The sequence below is a fragment of the Lontra canadensis genome, unplaced genomic scaffold (assembly GCF_010015895.1).
Source record: "Lontra canadensis isolate GAN:19392208 unplaced genomic scaffold, GSC_riverotter_1.0 scaffold3, whole genome shotgun sequence".
NCBI classification, from domain to species: domain Eukaryota; kingdom Metazoa; phylum Chordata; class Mammalia; order Carnivora; family Mustelidae; genus Lontra; species Lontra canadensis.
Genome location: NW_022630997.1, coordinates 19,200,144 through 19,221,759, shown reverse-complemented (window position 1 = coordinate 19,221,759; position 21,616 = coordinate 19,200,144). Strand labels below are relative to the sequence as shown.

The 21,616-nt window shown below is 40.3% G+C and overlaps 1 protein-coding gene and 1 non-coding gene across 2 annotated transcripts in view; one reads left to right on the top strand and one right to left on the bottom strand.

Annotated features, from left to right (window-relative positions):
- The window catches only part of HPSE2 (heparanase 2 (inactive)), a 655,107-nt gene that overhangs the window by 141,113 nt on the left and 492,378 nt on the right, over positions 1-21,616 (bottom strand). Inside the window, exons 8-9 of the mRNA XM_032882617.1 lie at positions 6,198-6,304; positions 955-1,069 (exon numbers count right to left, since the gene is read on the bottom strand). Coding sequence (XP_032738508.1) covers positions 955-1,069; positions 6,198-6,304 — 222 coding nt within the window. The remainder of the gene's footprint in view (positions 1-954; positions 1,070-6,197; positions 6,305-21,616) is intronic.
- On the top strand, positions 18,186-18,288 carry LOC116858655. The gene has a single exon (XR_004380974.1). It is a non-coding gene; the product is annotated as a U6 spliceosomal RNA (small nuclear RNA).

The following is a 21,616-nucleotide window of genomic DNA, read 5'->3' as shown; positions in this document are numbered from 1 at the left end:
AGGAACACTCACTGGCCTCAGTTGAGTTTGCTTACTGTGGATCCAAGGGCAGGAATAAATCTGTAGGAAGAGTACTGGACTAGGGCACAGGGAAGAAGGTTTTAGAGCGGGTTCAGTATCTTCCTCTCCCCTCTACTCAGACTATCAGTTCCTCTGTTATAGGAGGTGCAGCTGGATCTCCTCAAAGGGGAATCCCAGCTCTGACAGTCTATGAGCTAATGAGAGGAGTGTGACTTTTCTCTGTGAGCGTTATGTCTGTGAAAAAGTTAACCCGTGTAATATTTCTGACGAGCGCATCTTCTCGGGACTTAGTGGGATCTCTCTGATTGGCCAGTACCATCACCCAACAAACCAAGATCTCTGCTCTTGCCAGTCTTCTTCAGCCTTCCCTTTCCTTCTCTTTCCTAGGGAAGTTGGTGTCCTGGGCAAATCCCCTCATTGTCACATAGGGATCAGCACCTAACTGCAAGTGCACTCAGCCACTCCCTAAGAGACGGGTTCCTACTGCATCTGATCTCGGCCAAGACGCTCCCATCTGCTTTCAACATGTTGAGTCTGACGTTAACTAATGTCTCCTATTAGCATTAAAAGAAAACAATCTGGAAAAATTCACTCTCAAGCAGAGTTCAAACGGGCCACAAGTAGATGTGGAATCTCAACTGTACATGGTTTGTTAAAATAATAGTAATAAATACATACATGTATACATGTATATGCAAACATGCATTTGTATATATGATTGTGTATATATAGATATGTGTGTGTGAGTGAGTGTAGTAAAGCCATAAGTCTGTGAAATGGGTCAAGAGAACAAAGACATGAATGTTTCTGTCCAATTTATGAAATTACCTGGTTACAGAGAGAGGAGAAAAATTCTCCCAGTATGGAACAAGGCATGGTCAAAATACCTGAAAGACATGGAAGAGGAGTTGGGGATCTTTATCTCACACTTACTGGTAATGGGTTGAAATTCTGGTCCACCAGGTGATTATATCCATGGTCAAAAAATGAGTGTCGTATCACAACATCAATGCCCTGATTGGCCAGCATTCCTAAAGTGTTCAACCATCTAAAAAAGCATGAAAAAAATGCTACATCAATATATCTTAAAAATTGCATATAACAAGCTCTGTAGGGATTGGCTAACACACATACACGCATACACCAACCACCACCATGAAATTTACCTAGTACCTTAAAGGAGAAGATTATTGTAAGCACTGAGTACACAGCTGGAAGACATTTTAGGGATTATCAAATCTTCATTTTATAGGAAAAGAAGAAGAGGTTCAGGGGAATAAAATGAATTGCCCTTGGTCATAAAATATCATGTGGCTAATGACTTATTTTACTCCTGTAATACTAACAAAGAAAATGAATACCCTTGTAGCCACTTGTAAGCCTAATTATCATCCCTCACCCGCTGGCCATAGGACACACCATCACAGGAACATACACACTCTACTCTCCAGTACTCAAACTCACCTGCCTGCACCTTATCACTGTACAAGTACCTTTCATGTGACTCTACCTCACATACTCCTGTAACCTAGGCAAGAAGGGCCCAGCCATTAGCATCTCTCATATATCTCTGTCAGCAGTCAATACAATAATAATTTTCCTTGCTACAGTAATTAACCATGCAGAGCTTCAACTATACTACCATCACACACATAATGGAGGACCTACATTGCTCACATGTTATCACATATCCCACTATGCCAAAAACCACTGTCTGGAGTGTGCTATCCCTCAAAAATATTGCCCTCTTGGTTCTTCTAACACCCACCACTAACTCTGCCTTTATTATTTATGCATTCAATTCGTTCACTCATTTACTCATCCCTTAATTTTCTCTTTGTATTCCTACTTCTGAAACTTGGGGAAATTTCTAACTGTAATAATATATATATAATAAATGTGACTGAGAGCTTCAGTCTTATGGTATAAAAGATAAGGTGTTTCACAATCTTTCCTGAGCACACATGTGAGCCTTCATTTGTATCTCTTTCCCCCTCTTCTCTCACCCTAAACTCCATTCCCTGGTTCTTAGCCACATATAACTACTCTAGGCTGCCCAAACTCATCACGCTTTCACATACTGACCTGAATCTTCTCATATATTTTAACTTCTGCTTAGAATTCTCTTTATCTCCTCCTCTAACCGGTTCACCTCATCTGGCAAATTTCTTCCTATCTGTTCATCTCCAAGTCAAGTGTCATTTCCTTCCAAACTCTGCTGTCCCGGCAAACAGTAGTACCTTCCTCCTCTGTACCTTACAGAACTCTTATTTATACCTTCTGTCAGCCCACGATAATTACTTCCTTACATCTCTGTTGTCCCCCAGTTGCTTAGGTGCTCACTGAGAACAGATACGTTTTAGCTTTGTCCCCAAAATATCTATCTCAGTTCCTAGCACACTGTAGGTGCTTCATACTCTTTGTTAAGTTGAAATTGATGTGGATAAAATTAGATTCAAGGAACACTGAGAATCACCATTTAGCACACTAGGGACAAATTATGCATAACTATGATATCCCAAATTTGAAACCATATGGAACTCCAAATCAGTGACTTGTAGAGTTAAACTTTTTCTTTATTCGAATAAAGAACATTGCTAATTTTTATATTGTGAATGGACATTAACATTTTAAAAATCTTTTTCCCATTGACAATTTTATTTTTTTCTCATAAAAACTAACATTTACTGATAATTAGAATTATAAAAACAAAATAAAATAAAGCAAAATGCAAAAACAGAAGTTTTAAATCAAAAAGAAAATCTGACAATAATACAACAGAACTTTTGTCGTTGTTGTTGTTCCGACTAGGACACAAAATTACTTTTAGAATATCATGTACCTAAGCTACTTGTCTTTATTATTTTTATTAATTTACTAACCCTGTGATATCAGGATAACAGATTTAGTTATACTAAATATATGACTAATTAATTATATAACTAACTAATATATACTAATACTGAGACACAGTATTAAATATCCTGGGGTAGAACTACAACGTAAATTCTGGGTTAATGCACTAAATCAGTGCTCTCTCCAGCAATGCAGCACCAATACAACAGGGTCTATATCTAACAAGTACTAACTCATAGAAACAAGTATGTCTCATTCACCCTTCTATCCCTATGCTTGCTGAACAAAGAAACAAAATGATGAGTAAATATATAATCACATCGAGCAGCAGCTGGATATCCATACAGGATTATATTTTGGTATTTAAAATATCCCATTTGCTCAGTCACTCATTACTCATTCAACATGAATTAATCAGCTGTAAATGCCAGGCCTTGTTCTCAGCATTGAGGATAGACACAAAAATGTTTGTGTGACTATGTGAGTCATTTATAAAGCACTGGGTATGTAAATACCTGCACTCATTTATAGGAATGGTATCAAATTCCTACTTGTGACCTTGATAGACCTTGTAACAGTGATCTGCAAAGAATATATTCAACAAACAAATGCTAACTGGTAAATCTGGGGGGTGGTGTTTTTGCTAGTACAGTGAGGTTTTGAAAGAACTCTAATGTGAGAGGGAAGACTATGCAACCTCCCTTCCAAACCTACATCCTATATACACATCCAGGGTCTGAAGCATTCAAAATGACTATGACCAGAACCCCTGCTTCCCTGTGCTTTTCAGAATGGAATGGTTAGAGGAAATTATCATCCTCTACCTCTTGTGAATAATAAGCCCTCGGAGAGGGGAGATAAATGGTGTTCCAAGTCTCTCTTTCAGTGAAAAGTGGCAAGATGCCTTGTACATCCCACCAAGGATGCTACTGTAGCCAGCAGTTTCCATTCCACAAAAACGGATTGACTATTGACTGGGTGGCAGATACTACCGGTTGCTGGAGACACAGCAGTATGCCAAGGTTATGTCTGTAGTACATCAGAAAGTCTCAAAGCCCTGGCTAGAACCAAAAAGTTCTGATCCTTGAATAAATGTGCAAGTGTCCTTGTAAGCTCATCATTATGCCATATACTGAAAAACACCTGAAAGATGCCTTCTTCCCAAGGACTATTGCTAGCCTTTTGGGAGCTTCTTAGAATGCTTTGTTCCCCCCCACCCCCACCACCCAGGAAGCTATTTATGCTCCTGGGAGAACTAGACTCAAAGGACACTTTGCTGGGTGCTGCCAGCAGAGGGGAGAGCAAATGGGTGATAAAGAGATAAGACAGAAGACCAGGAGCCAAGTGAGTAGTTTTTAGCTGAACTGTGTCCACCACACATTGGATACCTGAACTACAACCTAATCCTGAACAACTATGTTAATCTGGGTTTGCAAAGTGACCTCAGTGAACTATGGATATTTGGCTGGTGCTCATGAAAAGGCAGGTCTCTCTCCAGCTCCCTCCATGAAGGGCTGTATTATTTCCCATTTCACATCATTCCCTGAAGGGAAAAATGTTCATGAAAACACTGAGGACAGCTGGGCTGCTTGCTGGTCCAGCAGCAGGTTCTGTCTATGATGGCTGAGCAAAAGCCATTCCTCTGCTGGTTCTAAGAGGTCCCTAAAATCCTAACTGCCACTGGCTTCTCACCAAGCTCCATGGCTCACAGTGAAACCTGGCAGGGAGTGTATTTTTGAAAGAAGACTCTCAGAACCAGTGTATCAAATGCTGATTCATCCATTTCATTCACTGGAACCACGCTCACCACACAACTGCTCGGTGCCCCTCAGTGCTAGGTACCGAGAACACAGGCATGGAAGACCCAGAGTATCATCAAATATTCTTTTAACCCATTATCTTCATCTGCATGTATCAGGATTCCATCTGCAAAGACAATCTGCCTGACTGCCCTGATTTGTTCTTTACAAATGTATTTAAGAAACTGCCTTAATGGAGGGAAACTACATGTGTTTAATTAGGAACAGCTGTTAGAAAAGAAACACAAAGCTGAGGACAGAGCTCAGCTCTGAGGTGGACCTTGCCAAAGACAAAAAACCAGGGCCATGGGACTAGAGTGGCACAGGACAGGTCACTTGGTGAATCCATGGTCCTGAAGGGTCTGTCCCTGCCACATGATGCTGGAAGGCCAGTCAGAGCCCCTTACGCTTCCAGTGTTAAGTTGTTGTCCAGATAATTGCAGAAGACTTCAAGTCCATTGTCCTAGAGTCTGCCTCTCCAAACCCTTGTGCATATTATTCCCAAAACCAACATAGGAACACAGGTCAGATGCTGTCTCTCTCTTCCTCCAAAGTCTTCAGTGGCTTGCCACTGAGTGTAGAACAAGGCCTTACTTCCTCTGCCTGGCATTCAACAGCCTTCCACAATTGGTGGAGAACCCCCCCACCCCTCGTTGCAGTCCTCGCTACATTCCTGTAGCTCCTGAGGCTTTCATCACATGACTCGTTTTCCACCTTCTGTGCCATTGCCCATAATGTTCCTTCTGCCTCGAATTCTCCCCTCCACCATCATCACCATTCTCCACACATAGAAATTAGAATAATCTTTCTATGTCCCCCTCAAATGCTACTTCCTCCATGAAATCCTTCCTGATCTTCCCTGTCAAGAGAAATTCCTGATTCCTTTGCCTGTCTACCACTTCTTTTTGTGGACAGACCATGTGAGGCAGAAAGAAAGATGGTCTAAGGTAGTGGCAAAGAGGCTATACTCTGAAGCAGACTCTCTGGGCTTAAGCCCAAGCTCTCATATCTTTCTATTGGGTGGTTGTAAAATAGTACTACCTGTCTCACTGGTTGTCAGTTATTAGAGAGAGCACTTCAGAAAGAATGTGACACATAGAGTTAAAATTATTATTAATACAGCACTGATCTCCTACACATTTTCTTATCTCTTCTCTGTTCCTCCAATCTTACTCTTACCTATTTCCTAAGAATATGGTGAAAATTAGAGGAGAAATTGTATGTTGTCTGCATTGTCTTTGAACTATAGACATTAAATAAATGTCTTATGCCTATATGGTCACTCCTACTACTATCACTACTATCTTTGCTCTGATGCCTGTACCTGACATCTTGGTGTCTAGAGAAGTGACTCATCAGTGTTTGTGGAATGGGTTACACCCATTCAGAAAGGAGCAGATAAAGAACTTTCAGTGGGAAACGAACCTCCCCCCTCCAGCGGACAGAACAGTGAGCAGTACCACTTCACACTGCCTTTCTCTCCTCAAAGTCCCTGGGAGTGAAACTGCACATGTTACTCACAAGAATCCCGCAGCATAGGAATCTGATAGGTTGTTTGTGCCTCCAGCTGAGGTGGTCACCACACCTTCAAGCCAAATCTTCTTTCCTGGGGTGTATGTATTAACCACCTGTTCACACAACAAAAGCAGAAGGGGATAGGAGATTTTAAAAAGTTGTTTGCAAGTGAGAAGGAGGACACATTCCCTTGAGGGAGTTCTGCCGATAGCCCGCTCCCAGGTGATCATGATCTGTGTTTTTTCCATGATGATTCACCCCATACGGTGAGCTGGCATGCGCATGTGCGCGCACACACCCAACACACACACCCAACACACACATAAGCATTAACACTGACATATGTCCACTCAAAGAAATGATCATTTTTCCCTAAGTAAACCCAAGTGAAAATATGACTGTTAAAACAACTGCATGTTCCAGGACGTAAGCTGACACCCTTCACTGGAGAGTATAAATCATGTGATGTTTCCATATTGACAAGTATCGAGAAGGAAATTTTCGTAATACTCTGTTATGGCAGATCCCAGGATGAGTCTACTGTCCATACCTCAGATATCATAAATCATGAGGGCAGAAGTCAGTGTTTGGGAAAAATATTTTATAATCACCAGGGCATGTATGTATATTACAACCACATTTTGAAAGTAACTGCAGTAAGTATTTAAAAAGATCACGGATCCACAGGTGAGAGATTCCACCTCGGCAGCTTTCCAAGCAGAGGCAAAGCCTCTTGTTAAGAGGTGAGCCTCTGAAGTTTTGAAATGGCCCAGTCTCTGGTCCCCAAGTTGGAGGCTGGCCAGACTATCCAGATTAAGGCCCAGATGCCCCAGACAGTAGTCTGGCAGTACTTAGGGATAATGTTGTACTCTGGGAAGCCCCTGGAAGCAGAGCCTGAGACAAAAGCTGATCTATAGATAGTCAATTTGGGAAATAATAACAGGGAGCAGGAATGAGGAACTGGAGGACTAAATAAGAGAAAAGGTAAAACCAGTACCAGGATGTGTTTTCAAGTTGGCAACCACCCATAAGGAACTTGGTAAGAGTCTTATGAACTATGTCTTGGAACTTTCTCCCAGGGGAATTCAAACAGAAGCATACTTATCCCTTGGCTCTTACAATCCAAAAGGTCAAGAGTAGTTTTGGGACTGTTAACCTCTGCTCCTCTCCATTACCCCACTAAACTATGTAGGCATGAGTGTTGCGCAGGTTCCCCGAGTTCTGCATCTCTGCCTTCGTGAAGTCCCAGAGCAGGAAATAAGAAGTGAGGTTGTACCGCATCCTATGGGTGCCAAGTTGGTGACAGCCTGTGCACCTGCCAAGCTCTGGTCCCTACAGCAATAGTTAGTACAGGACGTAGAAACTGAGAGGATGTCAGTTATGCACAAGGGGAGCTGGATAAAGACAATAGTGTATTTAGATCCTATGGCCCAACAATTTTTCTCTCAGGCATACAAACCAAAAGAATTCTTCCTCAGCTTTCTAAGGAGACAAGCATGAGGATGTTCACTATGTCATTGTTCGATACAGGTTTGCATTGCTAGAGGAATGGAAAAGTGAAAGGTGGTGGATACATACCATAAAACATTATGCAGCAGTTGGGAGCAATAGAATCAATCTAAATGCAGCAACATGAATTAGCTTTAAAGATTTAGTGGTGAGTTAAAAAAAATAGCAACAGAATGAGATTTATGTCACATTATTATTTAGGTAATTACTCATTCACCTTCACTAACACTAAATAGTTTCTAAAGATACATGTCTCTAAAGGACATGTACCAAACACCAAAGGAAAGCATGCTTAAGAGGAAGGCGAATGTGAGCAGAGATTAGAGATCACGGTGAAAATTAAAACAAAAACAAAAATTAAAACAAAAGGCTTTGCATGAACTGCTGAGACTCTGCTGTAGTTGAGAAGTGTGATTTTAATTTAATTCTCTGAACTTCAGACCCCCAAAAAGAAAAAAAAAAATAATTGGAGATGTAGCATAAATGCCAGAACTTTCCTTTTCCCAAACCTGGAGGCAGACATCAGCAAACAACCATGCTCGTCTTTTCATCTCTCCCTAAGTATAACTGCTTGTCCTCTCCCTGCATCTACTTGAGTATTTGCATTATCTGAGACCTATTTTAGAATCAGGGTTGGCAAAGTGCTCAACCCTTTCAGGAGAAAGTGGTGAAAATATTTCACAAATTTGAGATGGTAGTAAGGATTGTGATCAAGAATGGAAGAAAGAGCCTGAAAACTGAAAGTGGAAGTCAAATTAGAATGTTATTAAAAATTAAGTACAAATTCCCCGTCCCCAGAAAGAGAAGAGTCATTGAGGATACCACAAGTTTGTTCTCTCTCCCTTCTCACTGCTCACAGTGCCCAACCCAACAGGAACTGGAGATAGTATTAATAAGAAAATAAGGAAAACACCTTAAATGATCAAAAGACAAAGCCATATGGTGAAACTGGATTGAGCTGAGGGTTTCCCTCAAAATGTAGGGTTACAAAAACTCTCTGCTCGTGAGAAACTGTGTGATTCCTTTATAGCTACTAGTGTGGAGTGACACATTTGTGTTTTTCTTTTTTGCCTTTGGCTTCCAGGATATCCAGAGTTTAATTTTTGCTCAAAGACAGATATTAAAATAAGGCAGTTAGAGAAAAGGGGTTAAGCAAAACAAAAAGGTAAAATTATAGCATGATGAACCTTGAAGTCATTAAGCCAAGTGAAAGAAGCCAGACACAAAAGGCCCCATGTTGTATGATTCTGTTACATGAAATGTCCAGAATAGGCAAGTCTGTAGAGACAGAAACTAGATTAGTAGTTTCCTAGGGCCAGAGAAGGGGAGGGGAAATGAAGGCAGTGGGTAATGACTACAAATAGATATGGGGTTTCTTTGGAGGGTGATGAACATATTCTAAAATTAAGTAGAGGGTTTCATAATTCTGTGCATACCTTAAAAATTACGAGGCTGCACACTTTTAAAGGGTATGCACAATTTCATGGTATGTGAATTTTATCTCACTAAAATTTGACTGTGTGTGTGTGTGTGTGTGTGTGTGTGTGTGTGGTGTCATCAGCAAAAGGAGAGGTAGAGTCTAACAGGCAGATAACTACTGTGGAATCAGTAATGTACCCTGAAGTTCTGGGTTTTGCCACACACTAGTTGTGAGATATGGAGCTTGTTATTTTCTGAACTTTCTTTATTAACATGTGAAGCCATGCACTGGGAGTAGAGGAAACTTAAGTTCCTTCTAAATACAAAATGTTAAGCTGATCCCCTTACCTCCTATTCCTCAACAGTCAAGAGTCTCTTTGACTATGTAAGTTAAAATTTCATAAAAAACAAGAAACAGAAAAAAAGAGTCAAGATGAAGGTAAATAATGAGAGTGGTAGAAAAAGCCATTGGAGTAGATGAAATTACTTAAGGAGAATACCTAAAAATGAGACTAGATGGCTAAGGGTTTCCATCCCCAAACATTAGGGCATTATCAAATGCATTTATTCATTCACTCGACCAATACTTATTAGGTGCCTGCTGTATGCCAAACAGACTCTAGGGGCAGAAATACAGCAATGAGTGAAACAGAACAAAGCTCTGCTCTCTTTGGCTTACTATTAGTCCAGTGGAAAAGACTAACAATAAATAGTAAACAAAGAAATTTAGAAATAAAAAGAACTAGGAAGAAAATGAAACAGAATAATCTGAGAGAAAGTGACTCGGTAGGAGGGGCAGGACTGGATACTTTAGATAGTGCTCAGGTCACCCCCCGAAAGGTGGTATCTGAGCCTAGACCTGACTGAAGATGGAACCAACCCCTGATGGATCTGTAAGAGGAGCTCAGGAAAAGGACAAGATATGGAAACAGGACTGTTGTTTGTAGAACCAAGAGAAGACCGTCTGGAGTACAGTGAGTAAGGGAATGTGGAATATGTGGCATTTAAGAAACAAAACAAATGAGGAAAGGGGAACGAAAGAGAGAGAGACAAACTAAGAAACAGATTCTTAACTATAGAGAACAAACCAATGGTTACCAAAGAGGAGGTGAGGGGGGATTGGGGGAAATAGGGGATGGGATTAAAGACTACACTTATCATGATGAAAATAGAAAATAAAATAAAATAAAATAAAAGCAGTCTTCCTGCTGAGCAGGGAGCCCAACCCAGGGCTTGATTCCAGCACCCTGGGATTATGACGTGGGCCAAAGGCAAACACTTAACAACTGAGCCACCTAGGCGCCCAGTCTAGCTCTTTTAAATGAGGAATTGGTTCTGGGAAATGGTTGGATTTGTAAAATACCGTGTACATAAAATTCTGCAGGGACAGAGACACTGTATAAAGAGAAGTTCATCTGAATGATCTTCTGACTTGCAGGGGGATTCATAAGTAAACAATTTATAAACTGCTGTTATTGGTGAGGTAGCACTGAGGAGTGGTTTGGGGCATGGACTTGGCACTCAGATTGTCTATGTCTGAATCCTGATTCTATGGTTTACTCACTGTGTGACTTCTCTGAGCTTTACTTTCCTTAGTTATAAAATGAGAATAGTAATAATATCCATCTCTGTGCATGTTATGATATTTAAATGACCAAATTTTTATAAAGCACTTGGAAAGGTATCTGGCTTATTGGTAAGTTCTTAAAGTCAATCGAATGTTAACCTAGACCACTCGCCTTGTCTAAAGCACAAGAGTTGGGTTCAGGGAGCCTGGGTGGCTCAGTGGGTTAAAGCCTCTGCCTTTAGCTCAGGTCATGATCCCAGGGCTCTGGGGAGCTCTCTGCTCAGCAGGGAGCCTGCATCCCCCCCTCTCTCTCTCTGCCTGTCTCTCTCCTACTTGTGATCTCTGTCAAATAAATTTAAAAAAATAAAATAAATAAAAAGAGGTTCGGATCAATCTAACATTAGAGTTGGCTGCTTGTCTTTTGGATGTGTTTGTGTAGGTAGGTAATAACCCAGATGTGCTAACTAGCAGGAAAAGGTCTACTTAAAATTTAAAAGGCACATGGATAATTCACATTAACATAATTAGCATTCAGAGTAGTTCATTTACTGACACTCAGCACAGGAGTAATTCCCGTCCTTCGCTAGAGAAGCCATGTGAACAAAACACACAGTGAGGTAGGATTTTTATGTACAACTTAAACCAGCTTTTATGAGATGTTCTGCAGGGGAGAGATTTCTAGAAAGTATTAATACTAAAAGCTCTGGGACTAGTTGGTACAAAATCAACAAGGATTTTTCTGAGCATTTGCTATTGGGAACATAGTGAGAGGTTTGATGAATTGTTTGTATACGATGAGCAGAGATGACCATCATGGTGAAAGGTAGGGGAGGTACTGAGGCTGGGGGCTGGTTAGGACTGGGGAAGAAATCAACATGGGCAGAAGAGGAGAGAAAAAAAATCCAGAAAAGCACTTGGAACCAGCTGCAAAATTCCCTTAGAAAGTGAAACTCTAAGAAAGCGAGGGCTATAGTTCAACACTGTGGTTTTCTGAGTAAATATGATTCTCCCTGTGCTGGAAGAGAGAAAATTGGAGGACTGGAAAGAACAAGAGTACAGTTCCTGGTGAGAAATGATGTGCTAAAGAAGGTCATTTTAAGGAACACGTTGCCTGGGGACAGGGAAGAAGTACAAGTGTTACGATTACTCCCTTTCAAGGGTTCTATTGTCCTATAAGACTTCTGCCCTTGAGCTCAAGTGGACAAGGGAACTGTGAGGCACCCACAGAACAGCTCAGCAAGTGGCCAGTGGCTGCTCCAACTCCTTGGGCCTGCTGGGGGCAGACTGATGTGAAGGGAAGCCTCCAACTCCCTTCCCTCCCATCTGAGGGGTTGAGGACATCGGAACTGTTCCATGTGGCTGTGTTGAGAGAGCAGGGGTGAGAGAGAAGAATGAGGAAAAACCATACTGATATATATATATATATATATAAATATATATTTTTTTTTCTTTGAAGTTATATTTCCCCTGCCACTTTCTTTCTTTCTCTCTCTTTTTTTTTTTTTTTTTTTTTTGGAAAGGTAAAAGAGAAAATATAGGAAAATAACCATTTATGTGGCACATTTTTAAACCTGGGCTTCCTTTTCCTGTTTCTCCAAAATTGTGACCTAAGTCTTTAACAAAGACACCCAAGAGCCTGTTTTCAGCCACTGGCTGTGCAAGAGATGGCAGCCCTGTAACAGCAGACATGTTGTTTATGGTTATCCAAACCCAACACCTTCCTTAATGAGAAAGGAAGCAATAAAACAGGAATAGTGGACAGGCCAGCTGGGCTAATCAGCCCTGGCAGGAGGCCCAACCTCCGAAAGAACCTGGAGCCCATTAATTCCAGCATCTCATCTACTTGGAAATCAACCTTCCCCAGGACCTTGGGAAGAGCAGTAGCTCTCTTTGTAACCAGAACTGGTCCCCTAATCACTGGTTAGAAGGCAAATAGCTTCAGGAAGCTTCTTAAACCTCACCTATCCACAGCCCTCTTCTCGGTGGTACCTCTGCCTCTTTGTTTCTTATTGTATTGACTAGAGGTCCAAGTAAGAGTTCAATAATGTTTTTTCTGTCCATTCCTCTTGCATATTTTTGACTCTAACATACCTACTATATTAGAAGAGGAAGGGATCATTCCATTTTGACCCCTCCTTCCTCACTGTCCCTTGCTAAGTCCTGGATCTTATCATTTCTCCCTTGGTCTGCCACCTCTAATCTCTTCATCCACAAGGTCATCCCCCATGCTGCCATTTGTTAACTTGTAAGGTCCCTCCTCAGCTTCAGAACTTTCACTGGCTCTCCATTATTGGCAGAAGCACTCAATCATGTGCTCACAGAAGTCTGTGCTGTTAGTTGGGATATATGCTATGTTAATACTGAACACAGCTCTCTAAGGAATGGTTTACTTAAAAATAAAAAGAATAGGGGCACCTGGGTGGCTCAGTCAGTTAAGTGTCTGCCTTTGGCTCAGTTCAAGATCCCAGGGTCCTGAGATGGAGTCCCATATTAGGCTACCTGCTCCATAGGGAGCCTGCTTCTCCCTCTGCCTCTGCCTCTGCCTCCCTCTCTCTCTGTCTCTCATGAATAAATAAAGAAAATCTTTAAAAAAATAAAAGAAAAATAAAAAGAATGGATTCTAAGATGTCACAATAACATTCTTTTCATTCACTGAAATTATGAAATGTTTCCCTAACTGGGAAAAAAAGCTAAGGAGCCAGTAAGTACACACAACCCCTACTCTGTTTTACTGATTTGTCCCTGGGAGTATGTTAGACATCACAGAATGATGATGAGAACCACCAGCCCTCAGGATACATGCCAGCTGCTTCATTTAACTTGGTATCGTAGACCCTTCACAACGACCGCTTAGCTGCCTCTTCTTCCCTCCCTTCCCACAAGACCTATGGTTCACCACACAGAGTGGACTTACCATTTTCCAACTACATGACCTTCTTTTAGGTTTTTACTGATTGCCTCCCCCACTACCCACATCTCATCCGTATTACCTGATTTTTTTTTTTTTCTGGCTTATTTCAAATGTTACCTCCTCTGTAAAACTTTCCTCAAACCTTTAGAAAATTAACTCATTTCTCCTCTGGACTCCAAAGTTCTTCAAAACTATCTCTGACCTTGACCTTATTAAACTGAATTGTAATTTTCTGTTTGTTTGTCTATCTGTCTTCCCTACTGTAATATAAACAGCTTGAGAAAGCCACATTTTTTTTTTCCTTTATAGATACCTTATAGAAATAGCTAAGTACCTGGCATGTTGCTTGACAGTTACTTTGCTTATTAAATACCTGTTAAATAATATGATAATGAAATAATTTATTTGTTAATAAGTGGGAGATATAACATTTTACTGATGAAAAGGCCAAGTTTCAGTAAAGATAACTAAAAACCTCAAAACCTTAAAAGCAAACACCAAACCATCACAATTCCAGTTCAGGGGTCTGTCTACTTTCTATTTGAATTTTCTCATTTGAGGAGACCCAGAAGCTTCTGAGTGACCAGCCTGCCTCACATTTAGTATGTCCTTCTTAGGTTAGACACACTGGGCTATTCTGAGCTCAGCTATTCCAATATCTCATCATATTCTTCCTGATTTATTTCTTCTGTCTGATGTACTTCCTGTCAGTTTCATTAATTTTTTTTTCTATATAATTTATTTTTATCATCTCCCTGTTCCGGAGTGCCACATTTACCCATTTTCTTTTGGTATCAGATCAATTTTTAATTTGTGGTTTCTGTTTCTATGGCATTTTAGGATTTAAAATTGCATTCTGTTCTTGTTATCTACAACCACAGAAAAGCAACTGTATGTAATTGCAACAAAATGTAAAATTAAAATAAGAGCATACACAAAAAAGATAAAGTTCCAGGGAAGGCAAGGAAAGTATTAGCATATGCCAAAAAATAAGGTAGATTTCACAGAGTCCTGAAGTAAAGACTATGTTCAAGGATAAGTGCTAGCAGAGGGAGAGACTGGACAATGGCTGCTTGCATAAGAATGACTCTTCTTCTCTTCCCAGTTCTTTTCCATGAGGAGTCAACCCCCAGGCTTACTGGACTGTCTCCCCACTGACAAGTCATAGTCAAACTCAGAAGTAACTTCCTCTCACTCAGGACAAACCCTATAATCCTCCCACTTCCATGTGGATAATTGGAAGGTCATCACAAGTAGCCTCTTCCTCCTGAAGAGGTTTTTTTGCTCTAAACCACAATTTGTTCCCAGGGCCATTCCTCTAAGTGTCCATGGGCAGCACATACCCACACACTGTCACTGCCTTGCATATAACGGGACCTCACTGCATTGACCAAAAGCCTGTGTATATGAGACGTAAGAATGAAGTCCAGTGAATGAATGCAAATCACTCCCTGAAAAGCCCTGTCCTCTTCCACTAATATTGGGGTAATATATTAGACATTACTTAATATATAGCTTTCATTTAATTTTTACTTCTAGGACACCCACTCCAGATTATATGAACTGTTCATGGGGTCAAATTGATCTTCTTTCACCAAGAACATTCAGTATTCTTTAAAAGCTTTCCTAATCCTGGGACTTTAGGAATATAAATATTACATGGGCTGTAAAATAAATGGCTAACATGTATGGCAGATGCAGAAGAGTGTATTGGGTAAGAGTGTGAGTTCTGGACTTAAGTGGCCCTGGCCTTGAATTCTGATTTACGACTAGTGGCCTTGAACAAATGACTAGTTTCTTCAATGAGCTAGTAATACATGATGCAGTCAATAAATGGCACTGTAACCTAAAAGATAAATATGGTTACTATATTTTTGCAAATTAATAATGCATTTTCCACATTTTAATGGCTTTGAAATCAGAATGTTTTTCATAATATCAAAAGAAACTTGCCAGCTGTTTACCCTATCTCCTATCTGCTCCCCCTACAAGCTGTTAATAAGTTTATGGTACATTTTATAATTCTTTCTATTTAAGAATTAAGGATATACAGGGGTGCCTGGGTGGCTCAGTGGGTTAAAGCCCCTGCCTTCGGCTCAGGTCATGATCCCATGGTCCTGGAATCAAGCCCCACATAGGGCTCTCTGCTCAGCAGGGAGCCTGCTTCCCCCTCTCTCTATCTGCCTGCCTTTCTGCCTACTTGTGATCTCTGTCTGTCAAATAAATAAATAAAATCTTAAAAAAAAAAGAATTAAGGAGATACAGTTCATAAGATGACAACAACTAAAACTTTGGAGCGCTTTTGTGGTAAACATGCCTTTCCAGCTAGATGCCCGTATTTATTATTAGTGTCTTCTCTATGAAAGAGAAGAGTCGAAGATCCCTTGGGTCATAGTGCTCATTTGCAGATACACAGCCAAGTGGTGTCAAAGAAACTAATTTACTGGGAAGCTCGGGAAGCTCAAACTCCTAGCTTCCTACTCTCCCAGGCCTCTGCTGGTGTCCCAGGTAGGGCCCTAGAACTGGGTTCATGTGATCAGATATACTTCTACCTATTCAACACTGTACTACACAGTTAGCAGCAGATTAGTTTCTCCTGCATGAGAACAGCTGAGATAGCAGATCCAAGTGTGAATGAGAAGACACTACTTTACTTTTCTTGTAGTTCTACCATTTTACTCTGCTCATTTACTTTCTCCATCCTGCTTATTTCCCATCAGCTAACATTCATTAAGTACCTGCCAAATGATAGGCATTATGATAAATAGGCACTGGCACACTGAAATGAGCCTTTAACATTGCTCAGTGAATGGAAGAATCAAAAACTGATTTTTGTGGTGGTACTGCTGTTCCTAGCCTAGTAGTGCCATTTTCATTTTCTTATTTCTTCATTAAGAGTAGATTAACAGGGGCGCCTGGGTGGCTCAGTGGGTTAAAGCCTCTGCCTTCGGCTCAGGTCATGATCCCAGTGTCCTGGGATCGGGCCCCACGTCAGGTTCTCTGCTCAGCGGGGAGCCTGCTTCCTTCTCTCTCTGCCTGCCTCTCTGCCTACTTGTCATCTCTGTCTGTCAAATAAATAAATAAAATCTTAAAAAAAAAAAGAGAGAGAAGGTTAACATTATCATTTTCTTCATTTTTCCTTTAGTTGTGCTTTTAGTTATTCTGTAATCCTCAAGAATCACTGCTATTTTTATTCCCTTCCCCTTTCATGTCCTAAGAGGCTCAAATAAGTGGGTAAACCAGAAAAGCTTCTTTTTTGATCTATTAATTACTTCAAAGAGATTAAATATTCTTCTGCTTGATACTTCCTTGATCCTGTAACTAATGTATACTTGAAAAATAGGCCTCAAAAGAATTCATCTTAATAAATATTATAGTCAACCATAAGCAATGATATTAACAAAAGAACAATCATGGTCATAACATGAACCAGACAAATCATTCTCTCTACCATATATATTTAACACTGCTAGTCCTCTGTTCGCATGCTCAGAACTGAATAAATTAGAAGGTATCTGTCCTTCAGGTATTAACCTAAATGTCACTTCCTCTGGAAAGATTTCTTGGTTTTCCCTTCTTTCACACACTGAGGTAGATATTTTCCACCATGGGCTTGCATGGAATGGATGTGAGCACTCACGGAGCACCCTAGACATCCCTGTTACAAGAGTCATCACATCTTATTATCATTGCTTGCTTCATTAAGTGTTTTTCCACTAGACCGCAAGGTCTAGGAGGACCCACCATGCAAGTCTTGCTCACCATTTTATCCTCAGGGGTCTGGAAAAAAACTAAGAATGTTATAAACAGATGACAAGTGAAGGAAAGAAAGGAAGAAAGAAGGAAGGAAGGAAGGAGTTTTTCAAATATTAGGAAAGCCAATTGTTTGGTTTATTTAGTATTCAAAATGCAATCATATGGACAGTACTTTTGGAACTACTTCCCTTATGACTGGTATTTCACCAACTCCTTCCTGTGCTTATTGAATTGCTGAAAATAATATCAAAAAGTGTTATTTCCTCCTCTGATTCCTCTAGGAGATGCTGACACAAATCATAGAGTCTAAGTGACTTAAGCCAGAATGGTTCTTCTTGGTTCTTATGTCATTGTTTTGGAGTCAGACCAGGTATCCACACTATACCATCTGCACTGTATCCTAAACATCACTTACTTTCCCATCTGACTCTTGCTTACATTGTGAGATTCTCAACTCTCCCCTGATTCATCTCCTAAAGTACAGATGATTATCCCTATGCTAATGGAAGGGAGAAAATGTGTAGATCATCCAAAAGAGTGGCTTGTCCAAACATTGTCTCTTTTTGGCTTTCAAATACATAATATAGATTTTCATATACCAGAATTTGCCCACGGCTCAGAAATTCTTCTGTAAGTGGCAGTCCAAATTTGAAAACCACAGCTGTTTTTAGCAATTGAGTCACTGTCTTTCAGATGCCAAAAATATCACCTACCATATTCCCCAAGGTTCAAAGAAAGAGGAAAGAGGAAAAAAAACAAAGAACAAGTTGAGGATAAAGGTAGCCAGAAGCTTCTCCAGTCATACAAATTATTATTAAAAATAACTACAATAGTGCTCACTCAGCAGTTCATACATTAAAATTGGAATGATACAAAGATTAGCATGGGCCCTGCAAAAGGATGACACAAAAACTTGTGAAGTGTTCCATATATTTTACTGGAATAAAAATAAAAAGAAAAGAAAAAAATTAAAAAAAAAAACAAACTAAACTGAATTAACAATAATATTAGCAATAAGAATAGCATCCAATAGCAATTAACAAAACAGGGCCTCATGTGACTTTCCTAATCTCCCTAAAAGGGAAAGATCATAGTATTCTTAGCACCCTCATTTTACAGATGAAGAAATAAAATTAGAGAGGTTAAGTGAATAACCCAAGGTTACACAGCTAAGCCTGAGCTCCAACCCAAGCCGTCCGACTTCAAATTCCATATTCTATCTCTTATTCAAACACAGTCTCATCACTGATTTATCTAACCACTCCTTCATGAATTGATTTTGGTAGAAAATCTGCCCTTTTTCCATCACTGTAGGCCTAAGGGGAATCATTAGACTTTCTGTGAGCTTCTCAAAATAGAGTAGAAACAAAGATTCTACTTTTAGCTTTTAAATGAAGGTTCTAGGTATATACATATTAAAGTCTTACTTGCCCCTTCTCTAAATTGGTTTTGGAAGCTCCGGGAAAGAAGCTTGGCCAGTGTGTCCCAGTGTGCACCTTGGACTCTAATTCCCAGACCCTCCACCCACCCACACAGGACCTCAGGAACAGCCAAAGCAACTTTTTAACTGGCAAAACATGATGACCCTTCTCTGGTCTCCCAGTCCCCATCTCCCCAGAGCAGACCAGTGCTTAGTACCTCCTGGGCTGTGGTGAGAGAGATTCTTATCCTGGAGGTTGTAGCAACTGGGTCCAGGCTGTACAGCCAATGGAAAGCCTACCCCATAAATCAAATCTCAGGGAATCTGTGATCCAGCAACACCTCCAGTAGATACACATTTAAGGCAATATCTGGCAAGAGCTTTGTGAAAGAGAGCTGGGAAAAGAAAATTAGACAGGGAAATGAAGGGCTCCTAAATGATACAGGGAGGATGAAACTGTGGCAGACAGATTTTCCAAAGATGACTGCAAAAATCATTCTAGTACTAAATGCTCTTCCAGAATCTTGCTACTCTCCCACCAAAAGGAATTTATTTCCTCTCTCCTTGAATCTCCATTGGTCTTGCTGACTGTCTCAATGAATGGACTATGATTGAAGTAAAGCCCAATGACTTTTGAGGGTAGGTTAGAAAAGGTGGTATGATTTCCACCTGACTCTCACTTCTGGGCATCTGACTTTTGGACCTTGGAAGGAAACCCTGGTTATGTAGAAAGTCCAGAAGTCGCTATTCCACTTATCAGCCCAACAAAGGTGCTAGCTGACAGCTGGTATCAACTGCCAGACCTGTGAGTGAACAAGTCTTGTGATTCCAGCTGCAAGCCTTTGAGTGACTCCAGGCTTCAAGTCTTTCAGCTGAAGCTCCAGACATCATGGAGCATAGATGAACCATCCCCATAGGGCACTGTGAGGATTCCTGACCCATAGAATCAAAGGGCACAGTAAATAGTTGTTTAATGTCACTAAGTTTTGGGGTAATTTGTTGCACAGAAAGTCATAACCAGAACAGGAACCTAGGTCTGAGAGGACCTCGGGCATGTTCTGTCTGCAACAGCCAAAGCTGAGATCAGGTCTTACTACTAATTATAGCCATCCCCAGCCAGATGCCTTCTTCATAAAGGTCATTTTTCTTAAGGGTGCCACTGTTCCTCCCTGCAGCTGTATGTGGCCCTCCCATCCAAGTTCATTAGACTTTAAAAGGTCTGAATCTGAATCTCAATTGTGCACAGGGTTTGAGCCATTTTCTTTAAGGTTCTTTGGCCCTGCCTGGACAAATGAGAACATGAGCTTAGCCACTTATTTCAGTCTTCGAACATTCTGTGGTGATTAAGAAGTATCCAGCCTTGGAGGAAGACAAGCAGTGCAGAGAAAGGGAAGAACCTAACTCCCAACACCTTTGTCTTCATTCTGATATAGAGTTACGTGTTCTTCTTAAATAATTACATGAGCACAGTTAGAAACATCACTCTCAATGCCATGATACCAAGAATCATTTTACTTCCAATGATAGCCCTTTAAGCAGGTCATTATATTTGGTATCAGAAAAGCCCAAAATACAGGGATTTGTCTATCTCATACACTACTGTAACACAAAGACTAAGCATATTGCCTGGAATTTGGTACGTGCTCAATAAATATCTGTTGGATGGAAGAATAAACGAATGAAAGAAATTTCCTCCCTCCTTATAGAGATTAGAGAATGATACCTACTCTCAGATTAGTATAAAGTGCTTATAAATTTGCAGTGTTCAATAGAATGATATTCAACTGCCTTAAGTAATATTTTTCAACCTTTTTAAAGCAACTGATAAACTTTAAAACTGTGAGTTTCTTGAAGGCAGAGACTATGTCATATTCCATATCCCCAGCATGTATCCCTAGCACCGGGCACTTTGCCTAGTACTTGTTAAGTGCTCAGTAAATATTAAATATTTAAATATTAAAAACTAAATGAATGTCAAATGGAGACTGGCAGAGATATTTCAAATTATTTAGTTTGCCTCGGCTTTACATGGTAGGAGGAAGTGACAGATAAAGATGCTAGGCAATGCACCTGATTCCCAGAGGGATCACACTGGGATGCAGAAGTCCAGAAGTCCTGAGGCTTCCCAGCTGCTTTGAGTTCTCTTTGAGAACATGGGGACTCAAAGAAATTTTGTAATCTGAGCAGAACACTGGTCTGGATACCAAAAAATACACCACTTTATCAGTTAAGAGTGCTTTTTTATGATTATACTCCAAATATGATTTTCTTTCACAGCTAATTTGATACATGATCCATTTATTCATTTGTTCATTCATTTATTCATTCATCCCATATTAATGGGGGTCATTTAACTGTTCCTATTTTTCTGCAAAGATTTGTTTAATCTGCTCAAGAGATAGGTGAGTGTGCAAGAGGTCTCCGTTCCCTGGAAAACTGACCTGACTGGGTAACAAAAGATGTGATATAATTTTGTAGAGGCAGAGGGAAATCACAGACATAAGATCTTCACAATTCAGAATGAACTAATCCAGTGTATTTCAAAATGTGATCTGCATTGGGTAGAATCACTTGACAGATTACTATTAAAAATAGAGATGTCTGGGATCCACCACTCCAGACATACTAACTCAGAACATCAGGAGTGAGACTGCAGACTTTATGAGCAACCTCTGGTGATTTTGATTGTACTCAAGTTTGAGAACTGTTGACCGAAGATGTCTTGCTAATGGGACATACATGCAATTGCTTAATATAATATAGATTCCCCCCCATCTCTACAAAAGTAAGATGATACTTGACTGATTCTAAAACATCTAGGAATAGCATATATATGGTTCAGA